This window comes from Rhipicephalus sanguineus, chromosome 1 (assembly GCF_013339695.2).
Source record: "Rhipicephalus sanguineus isolate Rsan-2018 chromosome 1, BIME_Rsan_1.4, whole genome shotgun sequence".
Lineage (NCBI taxonomy): Eukaryota > Metazoa > Arthropoda > Arachnida > Ixodida > Ixodidae > Rhipicephalus > Rhipicephalus sanguineus.
The window spans coordinates 322,857,956-322,877,840 of NC_051176.1; the positions used below are offsets into that span (position 1 = coordinate 322,857,956).

The window sequence follows — 19,885 nt, forward strand, 5'->3', positions numbered from 1 at the left end:
AGGTCAACTCCGATTATAGGTTGACCCCCCAACTTTGGAAGGTCATTTTATGAAAAAAAAACGTCGACTTATAATTGACAATATAAGGTAGCATGTACAGTGTACAAACATGTTTTTTTTCTGTCCCTAACAAGCTCTTGACAGCAGTGTCCCCACATCGGCAGCAAAAGTGTAAAGGGGTCATGAACCACTTTTCCAAGTAATCATTGAATGACCTCGGTATCCAAGTTTATGGCCTCACGAATCGATCGCCGCAAAAATGTCTTGAATCTGTGAAGAACAGCAGGGGTGTGTTGCCGGCTTTAAGCGCTTCGTCTCTTCTCTCGTCCTGACGAGCACGCTGGACAAGGAGGAGGGATGGCACGGGGCAATGCTACCCATTGTTAGGAGTCAAGCAGCGGCAGCTCCAGAGCAAGCGAGGATGGGCCTATGTATGAAAAGAGGATGCGTGAGATTGTAAGCTCTCCTTGCTGCGCACAACTGCAAGATTTGGCTGAGGTATTCATAGCAGGATGTGCTATCTGCAGGATGTGTTTTCTCACCAAGCCCAAAAGGTGGTTCATGATCCCTTTAACACTTTCGTGACCGCACCTATTCCCATCGATAGTATGTTATCATTTTCAAGATCAAGTTTTGGCACTCTCTGAGCGGTTCTGGACAGCTAACGCAATACAAAGCATAAAATAACATGTTTGTTATCACTTTTGTTTGCGAGTTTGTTTTTCCCACCGCGGGGAGATTTTTAAAGCTCGTTCACAGTCGGGTAGGTGAGCGCTCATTCTTTCGGACTTCGCGTCGACGCCGCTCGCCTGTGCTCCACAGAATCAGCGAATTTCGACGGATTCCGATTAATATGAGCGGTAATCTCTGGATGATAGTAGCACCACAGACACAGAAGACGACTTCGATTCGCCAGGCTTCAGTACGGACGGCGAAGGTGCGTCAAACCTCCCCGGAACATCAGCAGATATCCGCCGTAAGTTTCGTCTTCTCCTCGGGTCGTTTTATCGCTGCCGCGCGTTGATGTAAACGTATCTGGTGTGTTCTAAAAATAACAGCTATTATCTGCAAGGTGTTAACTTCGTTCGGGCGTGAGCATTTGGCACCGGCTGCAGAAAGAGCGCAGTTCTCTTCGCGAAGACGGCGCGGAGCACACTTTGACCCTACGCTCCGGTGTGCTGCGCAGCGGCGTCTTCGTGTTGTTTTTTACCGCAGAAGTCGTCAGAGAGATATGCAACCACACAGATAAGTATGCGTGGATGCATACTTTCGAAAAGCCAGCATACAGTGAGAGGGACGAATCCATGGAGGGAGGTTACTGAAGAGAAGAGGAGCAAGTTCGTCTCTCTCCATGTGTACATGGTAATCGTTGAAGTCCCGCGCTTGCATTGGTGTTGGTGTCGACGACACATATTTCCAGGCCTTCGTCCACCGTCACTGATGCCACGGAAAAGGTTCAAGGCTTCTTGAGTGTTTCTGATCTGAAGAAGACGACCGTCGCCTCCCACGAGAATCTTCACCCCGTGTCTTCTCTATTGCAACACATGAACGATTTTTCTACGCTATCTTTTAACCCCGTCGAAACCTTTCAGTGGATGAGAAAATGGTGAAATGTGAAGGTCGGTATGGTATTCGGCAGTATATGAGCGAGAAAGAGGTCAAATGAGGGTAGAATTATGGATTTTTGCAGATTTCGAACAGGCTACACTGTTCATTTCAACAAATAAACAGGAAAATTGAAAAATACCAGAACTGCAAACTATGCTAGGAAAGTTGAACAGAAATAAAAATTTTTTTCCCGAAACATGCGCAGCCAGCCTTTGTTTCACCGCGTCGAGAACCTGCATCGCGCGGTGGTATGATGGGCACTAGTGATTAAATTCTCGTATTTATGTAAATAATCTGTGCACTTACAGAGCTTATATTTCCACTATTATTCTACGAGGGCTTTGCGTTCAAAACGTATATTTTGATTTCTTTAAATGTTTACCCATTGCAGAGTAGCATTGATGTTTTTATGAATCCTTCTTTCTTTTTGATGCATTTTTCTTTGTTTGATATTTTTTTTATTGAATTCGAAATAAATCCGCTGTTTGGAATTAATACTGTTAGAAAGACCAATTCTTCCTCTATCATTTGATACCCTACACGTTAGCATCAATTATATTCTGTGGCAGGAAAAAAATATTTCCTGGACTAGCCAAAAACAACCGATTTTTCCGCGGTCACGAAAGTGTTAAAGCACGATAAGAAACTTAACACTTTTCCATAAAATTTCCCACAAAAGCAGTCTGTCTACAAGATCCCATGTCTTGCAGTGAGACCTTACCATCCTGGTTGCCCTGGCTACTCCTCAGCTACTCAAACTATCCTATCCATACTGGCAATGACATTGCCTTCCTTGTCTCTTAGTGCATACATCTGGTTTTTGCCTGTGCCCAGTTCTCTCTTCACCACTTTTAGGCTTCATTCGTTCTTTAGGCCCGTATTCACAAACCAACCTCATCCTTATCTTCTGCCCTCCTTACCTTTTCGGCACCTTAACGCATTTCATAAACAAACCTTATGCCTCAATTCAACCTTTCCTTAAGGGGGGACGTGGCACTTAGGGAATGAAAATCAACCAAAAAATCTAGTTTTCGCTGGCCATCTCTTCACGCTCCTGACATCATTGTGAACCTAGTTATACCAATTTTAACAGCAGCATACCGTCGTCTTCTATCCACATCTTACTTTAAAAAACCAAAACCATGCATCCTGCCTTTTAAATTGAGGGCAAACGGCAAACAATTTTTCATGCTCCTCCTGTAATGGAGGAGCAATATCTTTTGTTCTTTCTGGGTTATCATTGCGATTTCTGTTTCGCTTCTAAGATAAATAGATGCGATGTGTCGTAAGGCAAATTTTGTTACAGTACTTTCCTAAGAAAATGTTCTAAATCAAGGTTTTGTTTTGAGTATTAATTGGGGCGTTCTTTAAATTGGGTGCAAAGCCCACAACTCTGCTTGGAAATGGCCTAAAGCAATGATTTATACTTTACGACACACTACAAGCATTCTCAATGTATTCTGTGGATTGTACATTGGTGTGCAGGTTGTGGTTAATTAGCTAATTAGGCCTTAAACAAAGAAGTAGGTGTTTGTGATATCCTGGAAACTACTTATCATAGGAAAAAAATCAATTGCATATTTGAAATCAGCACACAAACATTCTTAAACTCTGCAAGTTCCATCAAAATCGATCAAGAATTTTAAAAATGTGTTAAAGTGCCACGTCTTTTAACCTTAGTGCCGTGAAAAGGTGGCATTTGATAAGGTAGCCAGGCAGGTGCCTTAAAGGAATGCTGAAGTGGTTTTACAATTCGGTAAAACTTTGTTGTTAACAAGGACCAACATTATTGTCCACGATGGCGTAATTTTTTTCGCTGTTGTGGCAGCAGGAGCTTTAAAATACGCGAAAGAAAAGTTCATCTTGCTCCGCCCACGCGAACGCGCCGAAAGTGTGGGCGTGACCGTAACTACGTCATCGTCGGTAGTTTTGGCCACGGTGGTAGAATAACAGGTGGCCCGACGCGCCGCTCCGCCAATGCGCCGCGCGTGTCACGGAGGTGCTCGAGTTGCCGCCGCTTTTCCGCAAGGTGGCAGCAGGTATACTCTGGGCCGATATCTCCGCTCCGGCGCATTTGAAAGCATGTGGCCAGTGTGCGTCGCGAGCATTTAAACTGCACTTTACCTCTTTAACTTTTGAGAAAGAGATCCGCGGTGTATTTATTACACCAGAGAGGCCTAGAGCAACACTAAAGAGTTAACGTCGCTTAGAACGGACGCGCCACTAATGAAAGCATGCAACGCAACCAGCGATGCGGAGGCGTCCGTGGGTGCAAGCGTCCGAAGAGCAAGAGCGTCCCTATGTGACGCAAACAGCGTCGCAAAGTCGCAATCAGCCTTCGAGTCATGATCACGGCCAGATCACTCTGGTCGTGATTAGGTGATCCCACTGCTTGAGATCCGCTCTGATGCGTCGCATTTGTTGCGCTCTGTCAAACCAACGTGCGCGACCGCATCGGTGTTTCCGCTCACTTTGTAAGCTCGAGCCACGGCTGAAACCACGGTGGCTCGATCTGTGACGCTGATGCGGCGGCCACCATGGGACGAAAATGCTTTGCTCCAAATTGCAAATCTGGCTACAAAACGTGCAAAGAAAAGCTGTGTCTTTTCTCCGCGCCGAAAGACGAAAAGCGACTGCAGTTGTGGAGAAATGCAATTCCATGGAAAGACCGCCAGCTACAGTCCTCCGACATACATACGATAACGTGAAAACCAAATGCTTTTTTTTTTACTCTGTACACTCGCCGGTAGGAATTTTCACGCTTTCGAAAAAAAAAAAAAAAATACGCGCACGTCTCTTGCAATCGGCACCCTGTGACAGTCATATCGGGACTACCCGCGTCCATTAAAAAATTGTAAGCTTCATAAAGCTTGGCGCTCTTACTTTTGCGGTCGAAGCTGGCAGACAGCCACTACAAGCTAGTAGTAAAAGCACAAACAGCCGTTTAAAGCCACAAAATTAGCTAGAGAAACCGGTTTTTACAGCACAGCGAGAGCTTGCGGTGCGCGTCTTTCGGCCCCAAAACTCGTCGCGTACCTAGCGGCGGCCGCGAGCAACTCGAGCAGTACGGCGACGCGCTCGCGGCGCTCGATGGGCCACCTGTTTTATTCTACCACCGTGGTTTTGGCGGAGCCGTGGCCTCCGTGACTACTTGTGGCTGCGCGCGTTGGTGGAACTGATCGCGAAGGCCATGCTTTTACAGAGCTGATGGCGCCGATGACGCGGCACACCGAAGTTGACGTCACCGCCTTCGCTCAGCAGTTCAAGAAGCCCTGCGGCTGCAGCCGCAGTTTTTTTGCCAAGAAATGCCATTTGCGTTCACTTCTGTGAACTCTTACATTGGTTTTCGTATTCACTAAGGATCAAACTATGATTACACATTCCCAAGTCATTTTTTTTAAAAAGTGCTTCAGCTTCCCTTTAAGCACCACTTATGTGGCGCACTATGGCTGATTACGCAAGAAGCTTTACAAGTAAACCTTAGCCATACTGCCCCGCATTATGAAACGTGTGAAAAAATCAGTGCGGGTACGACGCAGAAGCCAACGTGCTTCACTGCAGGATGGGATATTTTTTTTTCTCTCTTTTTTGCAGTCACGTAGCCGCTGCTCGGTGCACAGCCGCATATCGCTCTTGCCGCTTTGAGCTGCTCCCACCCTTCTCATGTTGTACGTCTTCAGTAACACCGCGTGCTATCACAATTTTTCGCTGTCACAATGCGATGCTTTCAAGTCGATGAGCAGCACTGGATCTTCAGTAAAATTCAATTTTTGCCGCTCTGCTGCACTCAATAACAAGACATATGTATGACACACGCAAACATCCAGACATGCACACACGCAGACGGACGGAGAAAAATCGCTCCCAACTTGACGCATCTGTCGGTGCCCTCGTAGAAATGAGCGCTTCGTGGACCGTCTGTCTCCGCGTGCTGCATCGGTGGCACGTCTACGTGAGTCGCCGGTTGCTATGACAACGGTTAAGCGTTATCAAAGAAAAGGAGCACACGGTGCGGCCTACAGGACTCGTTCTTTCCGCAACTTGCATGGGCATGCGTTCCCTGTATTTTCGTTATTGTTTTGAGAAGCATGCAGCTATTTTTCTGCTAATAAACCAACAATGAGCCAGCAAAAGTTCATAGCCTCACTCCCATGCTCGTTCCTTATGGCGACAAGGCCACCTTCTGTAAGGCTGCCTTAAAAACCGAATAAGGCGAATTCCCAAAACACACTGTGACCTTTTCTTATCCTTATACTTTTCCCTTCCTTATGAAAGGGCGCCTTATAGCATTAAGTTAAGGTTGGTTTGTGAATACGGGCCTTAGAGCATGTTCAATTCTCTCCATATTAAATGCGGAGCATTTCTTAGTCGCACCTGCGGCGTCGGCCGCCGTCCACTCCCCCACTGCGCATGCTCGGCTGGTCTCGTGCCGGCAGCAAGCCTCTCCTCTCCCTCCCTCGCATGCTCGGCTTGCCTCGTGCCAGCAGCAGGCCTCTCCTCTCCCTCCTCTCGATCGAACGTGGGCGGTGTGTATGTAAGCGGTGGAGCGCGCGTTCGGAATTCAGTCAAGGGCGTCTTTACTTGGCTTTCGCTTGACTTACTTGACGCTTTGCTTGACTCGAGTAGATGCGATGGAAGCAACAGTACCTTCAATCAGTGTCCTACCACTCGTTGAAGGCAATGTTACCCCACCCTCACCGTCGTCGGCGTCAACAACAGCAAGCAACGCAGAAGACAAGGCTGCGAAGAGACGAGCATACGACGCTGAACGCAAGCGTTTGAAGCGAGCTGCGGACCCGGAACTTCGTGCACGAGAAGCTGCTGCGAGACGGCAACGACGGGCTGCGGATCCTTCACTCGGGGAACGAGAAGCAGCTGCGAAACGGCAATGACGGGCTGTGGATCTGAACGTCGTGCTCGAGAAGCAGCAACCGTTCGTGAACGTCGAGCAGCGGATCCATCACTCGGGCAGCGCGAAGCTTCTGCGAAACCCAATTACGCAATACTCACGCGATACCCCCACCACTCTGCGACACATTTACTCGAGTTCCCCCCGTGGGAAGATGCGGGCAACATTTTTTATTAGAGCTGTGCGAATAGCAAAATTCTGGGTGCGAAGCGAATTCGAATACTGAAATGTGAGTGCGAATCGAATCGAATATTTTTCGAATATTTTTCGAATACTTCGAAGCGAAATTGCAGAAAAAAAAAGGTTAGAGAGTATTCCTAAGCATATTCTTATAAGATAGCAACATGAAAGTGTTTCTTTTCGCTAGGTTGATGAAGCACTGGTGGGGTGGTGTTTCATAGTTGTCTTATCAAGAATGAGGCAATGTAGCGGCCAAATTCTATTTATGTACATGATTTGGTGCAACCAAAGTGTTGCCGACAACACTTTGCATGTGGTAGTCAAAGATGCCATTTCCTCAGCCTCTCCTCCTCTTTCAACTTCTGTGGAAACCGAACTGATGTGTGGCAGACAAGAGTGTGCTTGCTTCAAGTCCGGAGTTCCAAATCTGCCTCGTAGACGTCGATATATAAGAACATCTGAAATTTTGGATGCTAAAAAGCTTCGGCTTCCGATTTTTCAGACTTCCTGCCCAAATTTCAGGTCCAAAACAGCATTAACTGACCCCCACCTCTGCATATCTTTCATCTCCATGTTGGAACCAACATTTTCTTGAGTTAATACATTTGCAACCGTAACGAAGCTTGAAAGGCAGCTTTGCCGCAATACCTGGGTGTGATGAGGTGAAGCATACTGAAAATCTAGGGACCACTTTCAATCGGACATTCTCTCTCTTGGCAAAGTTCGACCGTAACGGAGCTTGAAAGGCAGCTTTGCCGCAATACCTGGGTGTGATTAGGTGAAGCATATTGAAAATTTAGGGTCCACTTCCAATCGGACGTTAACTGTCTCTTGGCAAAATTCGACCGTAACGGAGCCTGAAAAGCAGCTTTGCCGCAATACGAGAGTGTAATGAGGTGAAGCATATTAAAAATTTGAAGGGGTCACTTTTAATGAAACGTTGACTGTATTTGTTTTTGGGAAGTTCGAATAGTTCGAATAGTAAAATTTTAGTGCGAATCGAATCGAATAGCAAACACTATTCGAAAAATATCCGAAATTTCGAATATTCGCACACCCCTATTTTTTATACCTTTTTATGTCTGCTACTTAACGCCTGTTAACTTTGAAAGCTCTGCCAGTGTTTTTTTGTCTGTTGGGTTTGGGCTTTCATGCTTTGACGTTTCTTAATGAGGTTTTTCATCTCCTGGGCGAGCTTGTCAGTGTCCTGTCTAATGACCGTACCTCCGACATCTCTTGTACACTGTGTACAGAAACTTGTCAGATTATCATTCATTCCACCAACGCTAAGGTCGGCTTCCTCAGTTAGAGCCAAGTATCTGTTCTGGAGTGAGATCCTAAATTCCTGTACTTTCCCTCTCAGCGCCAACCTAATTGGCTTCTTGCATACCAGTTTCTGTCGTTCCTTCCTCAAGTCTAGGTGAATTCGAGACCTTACCATCTTATGGCCACTGCGCCGCATCTTGCCAAGCACTTGTACATCCTGCATGATGCAAGGATGCTATGCGCATAGTACGAAGTCCATTTTACTCTTAGTTTCACCATTAGGACTCCTCCATTTCCGGTTCTCCTGTTTTCGGTAAAAGGTATTCAAGATCCGTAAATTGTTGCAGACTCTACTAATAACTCCCCTCTGACAGTTCTAGAACCACTGCCTGGTCTCCAGCCTGTTTCTTGCCTACCTTGGCATTAAAGTCACCCATCAGTACAGTGTTTTTACCTTATTCCTAATAAGGTAACAAGAGCATTTTTCATCAAATTGCGCTCCTTAGATATTGTAAAAAAATTCTAAACATACAATAATCCCTCGTTATACTGAAATCGCTTTACTCGAAGTATCACTTTATTCGCAATTTCTTCCGGTCGCGAACCAAATGCATGCACATTAAGCCACATTACTCAAAGTGCACGAAGAGCTTGACCTGCTCAAAACCAAGCGGCGGCGACCCTTCTGTGCATGCAGCGTCAAATTAATGCCGCCGACGTCTCATGCAGCACAGAACAGGCCACAAACGTGCCAAACCCGTGAGAGATGACCGCCTAGTAACGGGTACCAAGCTCCCAGCTCTTGCTCCTGTTCGCTCCCAGCGAACAGGAGCTGTCAAATTCCATGGTTCAGCGCGTCCTAACTGTTAATCTCGGTTGTAATCGCATTGCTGGTTTCCCCTGTGATAGAACTTACACGAAAATAAAATTTTTCTTGTGCTTTGCGGCACTAGAAAACTGTGGTTTCTTGGATGCCAAAAAGTGGCCAAAAGACAACGGGCTGACTTGCGCCGTATCATTCAATGGGGTGCGCTGTGTGATTGGCCATGTGGCTGTGTTGTTATTCAGAGTGCTTTTTTTACACCTGGATAGAGTTTTGCGTCACTGAATACTGCCACGCCCGCTTCTTCTTTTATTTTGATGTGTTCGAATTTGACCAGCAAGGACGGTTATCGACGCTCGACGCCGGCAGCGTAGCAGTGTTCGAGAAGCTTCACGATTTTAGTAGATCGTTTCGTTAAGATTGCGCGCCGCCCGTGAATGCTCTAGCTTTGTCGAGAGATAATGCCGCCACCAGCGATATTGCTGGAAAGTTCGATAGCGCCTGTATAAAAGCCGACGCGCTTGACCGCTTGTCAGTTGATCGACGGACGACACCCTGTTCGCCGCTATCATTGTACAGCGTGTATTGCTGTAGTTCTAGTTCTCATTCTCCGGCCACAAGTTCGGCCAAATAAACAGTTTCATCCTGCAAACGCCGACTGCTGTCTTCGTCGACGTCACGACAACGTGACATCTGGTGGAGGTGCTGCTGCTTCCATGATCCGGACGCCCCCGCGAAGCGCTGACCCAAGCCCAAGCCGCGAGGAGGACGACAGCAAAGAAAACCCGGATCGTCGAACAAGCCGCAGGCAGAAGGGACTGCAGCCAGAGCACGGGCTCCTTCCCGAAAAAACCAGGCAGCCCCAGGTCCCAACACCCACCGCAGCGACGATGACCGACCCCGTGCAGCCTGCGCCGATCCTACTCCGGCAGCCCAAGGAGCCGCCAACCTTCCGCGGGTCGTCATTCGAAGACCCGGACACCTGGCTCGAGACTTTCGAAAGGGTCTCAACATTCAACAACTGGGACTCCGAGGACAAGCTGCGACACGTTTACTTTTATCTTGAAGACGCAGCAAGGACCTGGTTCGAGAATCGGGAGTCCACTCTTCGAACTTGGGACGCCTTTCGAAGCGCTTTCCTGCAGACGTTTGCAAGCGTCGTCAGAAAAGAAAGGGCCGCAGCCTTGCTAGAGACGCGGGTTCAACTTCCAAATGAAAGTGTTGCCATCTTTGGAGAGGAAATGACGAGACTGTTCCACCACGCCGACCCAGCCATGCCTGAGGACAAGAAAGTCAGGTTGCTCATGCGAGGGGTAAAGCAAGAGCTCTTTGCTGGGCTGATGCGGAACCCACCCTCGACAGTCCAAGAATTCATCTCAGAGGCGACGACGATAGAGAAGACGCTGGAAATGCGCAACCGCCAGTATAATCGCCGTTCGATTCAAGACAGCCCAGCTGTTCATGCCGTCGGCTCCGACGACCTGCGTGAAACGATCCGAGCGATCGTGCGCGAAGAACTGCGCAAGCTTTTACCCTTACCACAGCCTGAAGTTGCCTCGATCGCTGACATCGTCCGAGAGGAAATACAGCAGTCTCTGGGCACCTCCGAGTCAGCGCAGCCACAGCTGCAAGCAGTGAGCTATGTCGCTGCAGCCCGACGCAACGCCCCCCCTCCTCGCCCACGTCAAGACGCCGCGCCACCCCAGCAGTTCCGCCGCCAGGCACCACCGCCGCCGCCACCGACGTCATACCGCCCGCCAGCCGGCCAGCTAAACACGCCGAGGAAGACCGACGTTTGGCGCGCCCCCGACCACCGCCCACTCTGCTACCATTGCGGGGAAGCTGGCCACACTTACCGCCGCTGCCAGTACCGACAGATGGGACTGCGTGGGTTCGCCATCGACGCGCCGCGTCCACAGCGAGGGGAAAGACCACGCGACATCACCGACTACCTCGCGGGAACGCAATGGACGCCCCGACAACCTTCCCGTTCGCCGTCGCCAGGCCGTTACGTCTCCCCCCAACGCCGACCATACACTGGCCCAACGCGAGGCCGGTCACCTAGCCCGTATCCGGAAAACTCAGGGCAGCAACCGATGGAGGTGCGGTTGCTGAACGACGAAATGTTGAAGATCCTCCGCCGTCGACGACGACGCCGCGACGAAGTTCCGAGCCCCCGCCGCATGCCGAACAACGTCCTGAAGACGAAACTTTGCGACCCGTGGAAGCAGACCTGACGACGCAACGCGGAAGCAGTGGTGCAAACCGACGTAGCCGTGATCCGACGCCGCGACGTACACGCAATGCAAGACGGCGGACTAGCAACCTCGACGTACTATTCGACGGTCACAACGTTACCGCTCTCGTCGACACTGGGGCCGACTATTCCGTCGTCAGTGGGTCATTCGCCGCGAAGTTGAAGAAAGTTAGGACTGCTTGGGAAGGTCCTGAAATCCGCACCGCTGGAGGTCATTTGATAACGCCGGCTGGAGTCTGCACAGCAAGAGTCAGCATCAGTGACCGAACCTATCCTGCGAGCTTTCTTATCCTGCAGCACTGTTCCAGGGACGTGATACTTGGGATGGACTTCCTAAGTGAACACGGTGCCGTAATAGACCTGAGATCTGAGTCAATAACACTAACCTCAGAAAAAGCGCTGCCGCCACACACGACGCCAGGAAAGCCTGTATTGAATGTGATAGAAGAGCACGTCACCATTCCGCCTCTCTCCAGCATCATCATTTCCGTCGGCACCGAAAAACACGCAGACCTTGAAGGTGTCATCGAGGGCGATCAGCACCTACTTCTCAACTGTCAGATTTGCGTCGCAAGAGGCATAGCCGAGCTGCGTGATGGCAAAGCAAAGGTAGTGCTGACAAATTTCAGCCACGAATATAGGCACCTCAACATTGGTACGACGGTCGCCTACATCCACGAATTCGTGGAATCCAGCAATGCTCTCGCCCTCTTCGATGCTACCGAACCTGCTTCGACGAATCGACGAAACCAACCAGATTTCGACGTCAACCCGAGCCTCCCGAAGCACGAGCAAGACCAGCTAAAAACCCTGCTCCTACAATTCAAGGACTGCTTCTCGTCGTCGTCAAGAATTCGACAGACCTCAGTCGCGAAACATCGCATCATAACAGAAGAAAGTGCCCGACCAATCCGTCAGAGCCCGTACCGAGTTTCGACGCGAGAACGCGAGGCCGTCAAGAAACAGGTCGACGAAATGCTACGCGAAGACATCATCCAGCCGTCCAAGAGTCCGTGGGCGTCACCTGTGGTGTTAGTGAGGAAGAAGGATGGAACCCTACGTTTTTGCGTCGACTATCGTCGCCTGAACAAGGTCACGAAGAAGGACGTGCACCCTGTCCCACGAATAGACGATGCCCTAGATCGACTCCACAACGCCAAGTACTTTTCGTCGATGGACCTCAAGACCGGCTACTGGCAAATCGAAGTCGATGAGAGAGACCGAGAAAAGATTGCCTTCATAACACCAGACGGCCTGTTCGAGTTCAAGGTCATGCCCTTTGGTCTTTGCTCGGCGCCCGCGACTTTCCAACGCGTTATGGATACAGTACTGGCCGGCTTGAAGTGGCAGACGTGCCTTGTGTACTTGGACGACGTCGTTGTGTTTTCCTCAAACTTCGACGAACACCTTCGACGCCTTGAAGCTGTACTTCAAGCGATCAAGACCTCCGGACTCACCCTGAAGCCTGAAAAGTGCCGCTTTGCGTACGAGGAGCTCTTGTTTTTGGGTCACGTGATCAGCAAGAATGGTGTACGCCCGGACCCGCGGAAAACAGCTGCCATCGCTGCCATCGCTGCCTTCCCGCCACCCACCGATAAGAAGGCCGTACGCCGTTTTCTCGGCTTGTGCGCCTACTACAGACGCTTCGTCAAGGAATTTTCACAAATAGCCCAGCCACTAACGCACCTGACGAAGAACGACGTGCCATTCAAGTGGGAAACGGCGCAAATCGAGGCATTTCAAGAACTTAAACGACGCCTTCAGATGCCTCCAATACTAGCGCATTTCGACGAAGACGCTGATACGGAAATCCACACCGACGCAAGCAGCCTAGGACTCGGCGCCGTCCTGGTGCAGAAGACTGACGGGCTGGAGCGGGTCATCAGTTATACTAGCCGGTCGCTATCAAAGGCAGAAATCAACTATTCCACAACGGAAAAGGAGTGCCTGGCCATCATCTGGGCTACATCGAAGTTTCGCCCCTACCTCTACGGCCGGCCCTTCAAAGTTGTGAGCGACCACCACGCCTTGTGTTGGCTAGCTAACTTGAAGGACCCTTCCGGTCGCCTCGCACGGTGGAGCCTACGACTGCAAGAATTCGACATTCACGTCGTTTACAAGTCCGGAAGAAAACACTCTGACGCCGACTGCCTGTCTCGTGCCCCCGTGGACCCGCCGCCGCAAGACAACCCGGATGATGACTACTTCTTGGGAACCATAAGTGCCGACGACTTCGCTGAACAACAGCGATCCGACCTGGAACTCGGAGGCCTTATGGAGTACCTCGAGAGCAAGAACACCGTCGTTCCGAAAGTGTTCAAGCGAGCACTGGCGTCGTTTTTCTTACGCAACGGCGTTCTCCAAAAGAAGAACTTCTCGCCACATCGAGCCAAGTACCTTCTCGTGGTGCCTCCAGAATTGCGACCAGAAGTCCTCGAGGCCCTGCACGACGACCCGACAGCAGGACACCTCGGTGTTTCCCGAACGCTGGCAAGAGTACAGGAAAAGTACTACTGGCCACGCCTTGCCGCCGACGTCACTCGCTACGTAAGGACATGCCGAGACTGTCAGCGACGCAAGACACCGCCAACAAGACCAGCGGGCTTCCTTCAACCGATCGAGCCACCTCGGCGACCGTTCCAGCAGATCGGGATGGACCTCCTGGGGCCGTTCCCAACGTCGACTAGCGGTAATAAGTGGATCGTCGTAGCTACCGACTACCTGACCCGCTACGCCGAAACAAGGGCCCTACCTAGAGGCAGTGCTGCCGAGGTAGCGAAGTTCTTTGTGGAAGACATCGTTCTGCGTCATGGCGCCCCAGAGGTCCTCATCACCGACAGAGGTACGGCGTTTATAGCGGAGCTAACTCAGGCGATCTTGAGGTACAGCCAGACAAGCCACCGCCGGACCACTGCCTACCACCCTCAAACCAATGGCCTGACCGAGCGGCTAAATAGGACCATTGCCGACATGCTGGCCATGTACGTTGACGTCGAGCACAAGACGTGGGATGCCATCCTTCCGTACGTGACCTTCGCATACAACACCGCTGTGCAAGAAACGACGCAGATGACGCCGTACAAGTTGGTCTACGGACGGAGCCCGGCAACGACGCTCGACGCCATGTTACCAAACGTGACCGACGAGGAAAACGTCGACATGACCACCTACTTACAACGTGCCGAAGAAGCTCGACAGCTCGCCCGCCTGCGCATCAAGACCCAGCAGTACGCCGACAGCCGTTGCTACAATCTTCGACGACGCTTCGTGGAATACCAGCCCGGCGACCGTGTTTGGGTCTGGACGCCGATACGCCGACGTGGGCTTAGCGAAAAACTCCTTCGGCGATATTTCGGGCCATACAAGGTTCTTCGACGCCTCGGCGCTCTTGACTACGAGGTCATCCCGGACGGCATTACGAACTCCCAGCGACGCCGCGCACGACCTGAAGTCGTCCATGTCGTGCGCCTTAAGCCGTTTTTTGCGCGTTAGCGAACCTGGGAACTCTACTTTTTCCTTTGTTATTGTAATTTATTTGTGTATGCACTTGTTTTTTTCCTTTCCATGTTCTGTTGCAAGCATCGGGACGATGCTTTTTCAGAGGGGGGCAATGCCACGCCCGCTTCTTCTTTTATTTTGATGTGTTCGAGTTTGACCAGCAAGGACGGTTATCGATGCTCGACGCCGGCAGCGTAGCAGTGTTCGAGAAGCTTCACGATTTTAGTAGATCGTTTCGTTAAGATTGCGCGCCGCCTGTGAATGTTCTAGCTTTGTCGAGAGATAATGCCGCCACCAGCGATATTGCTGGAAAGTTCGATAGCGCCTGTATAAAAGCCGACGCGCTTGACCGCTTGTCAGTTGATCGACGGACGACGCCCTGTTCACCGCTATCATTGTACAGCGTGTATTGCTGTAGTTCTAGTTCTCATTCTCCGGCCACAAGTTCGGCCAAATAAACAGTTTCATCCTGCAAACGCCGACTGCTGTCTTCGTCGACGTCACGACAACGTGACAATACATTGTGTTTCGAGTTCTTCACATTTGTAGCACAATTAAAGCTCGACTGCTTCAGCTTTTCTTGAGTGGTCGCTAATATAAAAAAACCTCATAACGAATTTTTACGCTGTCCCACTGGCTTCGTCAGAACGAGGGATTACTGTTTCTGAAAGCTCTTTAAGTAAATTCAGCTGAAACACTTATTTAAGACATAGTCCCTTTGAATGAAAAGATATTTCTTCCTAAACAGGTGCAATGCAACAACCTATGAAAATACCTACACAGGTAAAAAGACCTGTATCATGAAATAAAATTCAGTTGGTCTTTGTTTGGAGTATGCTTACAAGTTTGCACCTTAAGAGCCAAATAGTGCTACCAAAATGTTTGGGCCCTTTGTCAGACAAATTCTATTTGCAACTCCAGAATCTTCTGCTTGTGCTAGCAATAAAATAAAAATGCGGCACTTTTGCTCAGTGCTGTGCTGAATTTTCTGTATTATGGCACTGAACCACAGTGTTTTGTCAAACGCCAATGACCTACTCTGTCTGAAGGATTTCAGTGACAAAATAGTAGCCATAGCTGCACTGTGTGTGCAAACATCCAATCTGTTCGGTGAGATTTCTTCTTTTTAGATAAAAATATTAAGGTTTATAAATTTAGGCTCATTCTATGGTGTTGCGAGGGCTTCCAGGAAATATGCAGTTGAGGAAAAATTTGTTCTTCATTAACATTGGAAGTCTTCCGATTGATGCAAAAAAAGCTTTGAGCAAACAGACGGGTGATTTTTTGGCATTGTGAAATAGCAGTGACATTTGATGGTTACCAGTGAACTAGTCTTGGGGAAATGAATCGTGAATGGTCATCACACATGGCTGTATAATGGCCTAAAAGTGATTGAAGTGAATGGATATCCATTTGGTGTGATCCTTCAAGTATGCTACAAATAAAAGCAGCCTCCTTTTCATAGTGTTGAGCATAGACGGACCTGAAAGGTTCTGTCTGATAAAAAAAATTGGATAAACAATTCGGTATCCTGATTCTCGTAAAATACCAGATTCCTAAGTGGCCTTTTTCAGATCAGAAAAGGCTGCTACCAACACCTTGACACCGCCTTGCCCAAAGATAAGGCCCTACGCGTATTTAGATACGGCGATGATTTTTTGGTTCTTTTGAATAAGGAGCAAGACGAGGCCTACTCTGCGTGTGTCACGGATGTTTTAGATACTTTTAAAGTACTTGGACAAGGGCTCAAGTTTACCCACGAGCTTCCTGCTAATGACAAGCTGCAGTTTTTAGATCATCTTACGCTTGACGAAAACCACGTGTCTTGGATGTATCACCCTCATGCTCAGAAGGCATTGTTTTTTGCCACTTTTCACAGTGGTAAAAAGCGGTATTATCGTTGCATGCATTCAGTCTTCTTTGTTTAAATCATATTACCACATGATGCAACAAAGCTTTGCAAGACAGGTGTCAAGACTACAAGCAGCAGGATACCCCACTTGGGTTATCACGAGAGCTTGTGAAAAAGTGGCAAAAACAGTAAAAGCTAGTCCGAACAGAACAGCTGATGATAATCGCGCTACCACAAGAAAGAATTTAGCAGTGATTCCTTATTTGCATAGGTTATCACATGGAATAAAAAAATGTGGCAAATAGGTACCATGTTGACGTTGTTTTCAGTGTTGGCCACAAGCTGCGACAGGTATGTCCAGCCGTGCACAGAAACTTAAATGGAGGAAAAAGTGACAAACGGCTAAGGTGCGCGGCCAACCATATGAAAAAATTTGTAGATTGTCAAACTAATGTTGTATATAAAATTCCATGTTCCTGCGGTAAGGTTTACATAGGGCAAACTAGTCGGTGCATAAACACTAGGATCCAAGAGCATGTGCAAAATGTTAAAAAAGGCACAGGTTCTCATTTGGCTCTTTATTGTAGCAAAAGTGGTTGTAATTCAGTTTTGATAGGACAGAAATTTTGCATAGGCACGGGGATCAGCACACACTTTTTACAAGGTCACAAATGCGTCAGCCAACCTTCGGTAGCCTTGTCACAAGCTGAAGTGTCATATCTCAGAGATAACTTGCCTCAAGTTCATGACTAATCACTCACATAAGGTTTTTTTGTTGTTGTTGGTACTTTTGCCGCCTTGTGCATACGTGACGGTCGTTTGATATCCTTTCCCAAATGCTATTTATTCTGTTCGTTGCGAAAAAAAGTTTTAATTAAGAGTCAGCGCCGTGGTCTGTTGTTTTTTCTGTTCGTCCTCATTCTTGCGCACGTTTTATTCATTCAAGATGGAATCACACCAACTTGCCCAGTTAAACGTTCTAAAGGCCGAAACATATACAGCGTTTTTGCCGGCGTTTTCTGGCGTTGCGTCCCTCGGCGTCGTCGCATCAATGCCGTCAGAGAGGGCGGCAAACCATATGAAGAGCGTTAACTCAGCGTTGCACAGTGTGACCAAAGGGAATGAACCTGACACCTCGTAAAGAAGTGTACAGTTTTCGTCAATGGACCAACAAGATATATTCCTGATTATAGCTTTTATGTCTCACTTGCAGTTCTGTGGTGCAAAAAACGAGTCACAGTGCCGCCGAAAAGTCTTTTTTGTTTATTTGACTTGTAGCGCCAGCTATTGGCATTAAGAAGAACCAGAAATTCGTAATATATGACCTCTGAGCTTGAAGCTGCCGCACATCTTTGAGGCCACGTATTCGGCCAATACACTCATTCCTGCTAAGCCTACCGATGAACTTGACTACGGCTCTCGGAAAGAGTTCAAAGATATTACGAGCGCTTTGCTGTCGAAGCTTCTAGGGAACAAGCTAAGTCAAATACAAGCATCAGTTGAGAACTTAAGGGCCACACAGTGCACGGCGACGACTTATTAGATCCGGCCGAGGCGGGCGGCAGCCATTTTGGCAGCAGCGACGGCGCCGTTACGTAGCAGAAGTCGCTGCCAGCCACACTCTGATTGGTTCTGCGTCCATCGAACTGCTTCCGGCGTCGACGCTGCCACCCGTGATGTCTGGACCGTCCAGAGGTGGACGTTTCGGCCACCGTCACTGGTAGTGTCGACGTCGAGGGATGCCGGCGTACGAAACGCCGGGAAAATGCCGGCAAAAACGCTCTATATGGTTCGGCCTTAACGCATTTGTGCTTGGTCGAGTGGCACATCAAGTGCTGAGTGTGTCGAGAACCACACAAAAAGTTTTTTCAAGTGTTCAGTAGGCATTGTCTATAAGATTCCGCTCAGTTGTGGCAAGGTGTACATCGGCCAATCGGGCCGGTGTAGAAATGATCGCCTAAGGGAGCATGTGCTGTCACTGAGGAATGGCACAGGTTCGCATTTGCCGCATCATTGCAAGGAGTGCTCGTGTGAACCTTTGCTGAACAGCAAGAGTATCTTACGAAGAAGCAAAGACAAGGTGGCATGTGCACTAGCGGAGGCGATGTACATTAAGCAGTTTGGAGACCAATGCATCAGCATCCAGTGCTTGTTGCTTTTTGAAAATGAGTTTGCCTTCTTATCTGACAGGTTGTGGTGATAGGTCGTTGTGCATATATTTTTTTTTGTTGTGTGTGTTGTACGCATGCGTGAGGGTTTCAGAAGATGAGCATCGGCTTAATAAAAATCAGTTGCGAGTGAAAAAAAAAAAAGTGCGCTTTTCCGTGCTACTTCTTCGTCCATGTTCTTGTTTTGCGCCAACGATTTTCTAACCAGCTATGCACCAACTAGCCCGACAGCATACGTTATTGAGCTGTTAGCAGCACTGGTGGTTGATAGCCTATAGAGAAAAGAAATGCTCACCTCCAGGTGACATCGGTCCACATCAACGGGCAGCCGATAGTTGGATGTCATTAGCAGATGATAAGGGTACAGCTGCAAGACAAGAGACCCTTTTCACAAACTGCCTCACAATATCAGTAGGCATATCTGAAAACACTGACTGCCCCTGAAAATAATTACAGTGATGCTACAGGGCTGGGGCACTTTGGAGCAGCTTTTGGAGCAGGCAAAAATGCTTTTTCAGAGAAGTAACAACGGCCCTTAGGAAGCGTCAATAGCAGAAACCACAAAATCAATAAAAACTGCCCATGCAAGCAGTGCAGCCTTTTCAGTGAGCCAAAAGAAAGAGCGATGACTGCCAAGAGGTCTGCATAGTCCTACACCATTTTAACACTCACTCTTTGTATACAGTGTAATCCACTTAAAACGATACCAGTTATAACAATATAGAGCTTCTAATGATCAAAATCTTCAGATTTCTCCATTTTCCCATATTGCCTCCATGTAACAGATTTTAAGAAAGTGTTAGATCTTATATCACCATAGCAAGCTTATTAATAAAATAGAACCAATTAACCTACCAACTTCCATAGTGAAATGGGTGACTGCCTATCTGACTAACCACAGGCAATTTGTTTGAATTAATGATCACTCATTAAGGTATGCGAATATTCGAAATTTCAAATATAAATAGCATATTTTCCTTATACAAAGCATACTTGATTTGGAAAATGCATATTCAACTTTTTCCGAATAGTCGGCCATGGCCGATTATGTGGTCAAAGAGGCGAATATTAAGACAAATTTGAATATTCTAGCAAGTAACATATTACTAGCCATGGGCGAGTATGTGGGCGCTTCAAATATTCAAATGAATATTACAGTATACAAATTTGCTTCGACGAGAATTTAAAATTCTCGAAATTTCAAAGTATTCGAAATGAATGAATAGACAATTTACTACCCGCCTGACAAGGTGGTTTCATTGCAGCACGGCGTTGCAATGGCATGAAACTGCCTATCCAGGGGAAAGCCGCACTTGAAGGTTTA

The 19,885-nt window shown here is 48.3% G+C and overlaps 1 protein-coding gene across 2 annotated transcripts in view; it reads right to left on the reverse strand.

Annotated features, from left to right (window-relative positions):
- LOC119379499 (actin-binding LIM protein 3) overlaps positions 1-19,885 on the reverse strand; it is a 618,577-nt gene that overhangs the window by 15,311 nt on the left and 583,381 nt on the right. For both annotated transcript variants that reach the window (XM_037648800.2, XM_037648799.2), the window contains one exon: positions 18,857-18,928. In XM_037648800.2, the coding sequence (XP_037504728.1) occupies positions 18,857-18,928 (72 nt within the window). The remainder of the gene's footprint in view (positions 1-18,856; positions 18,929-19,885) is intronic.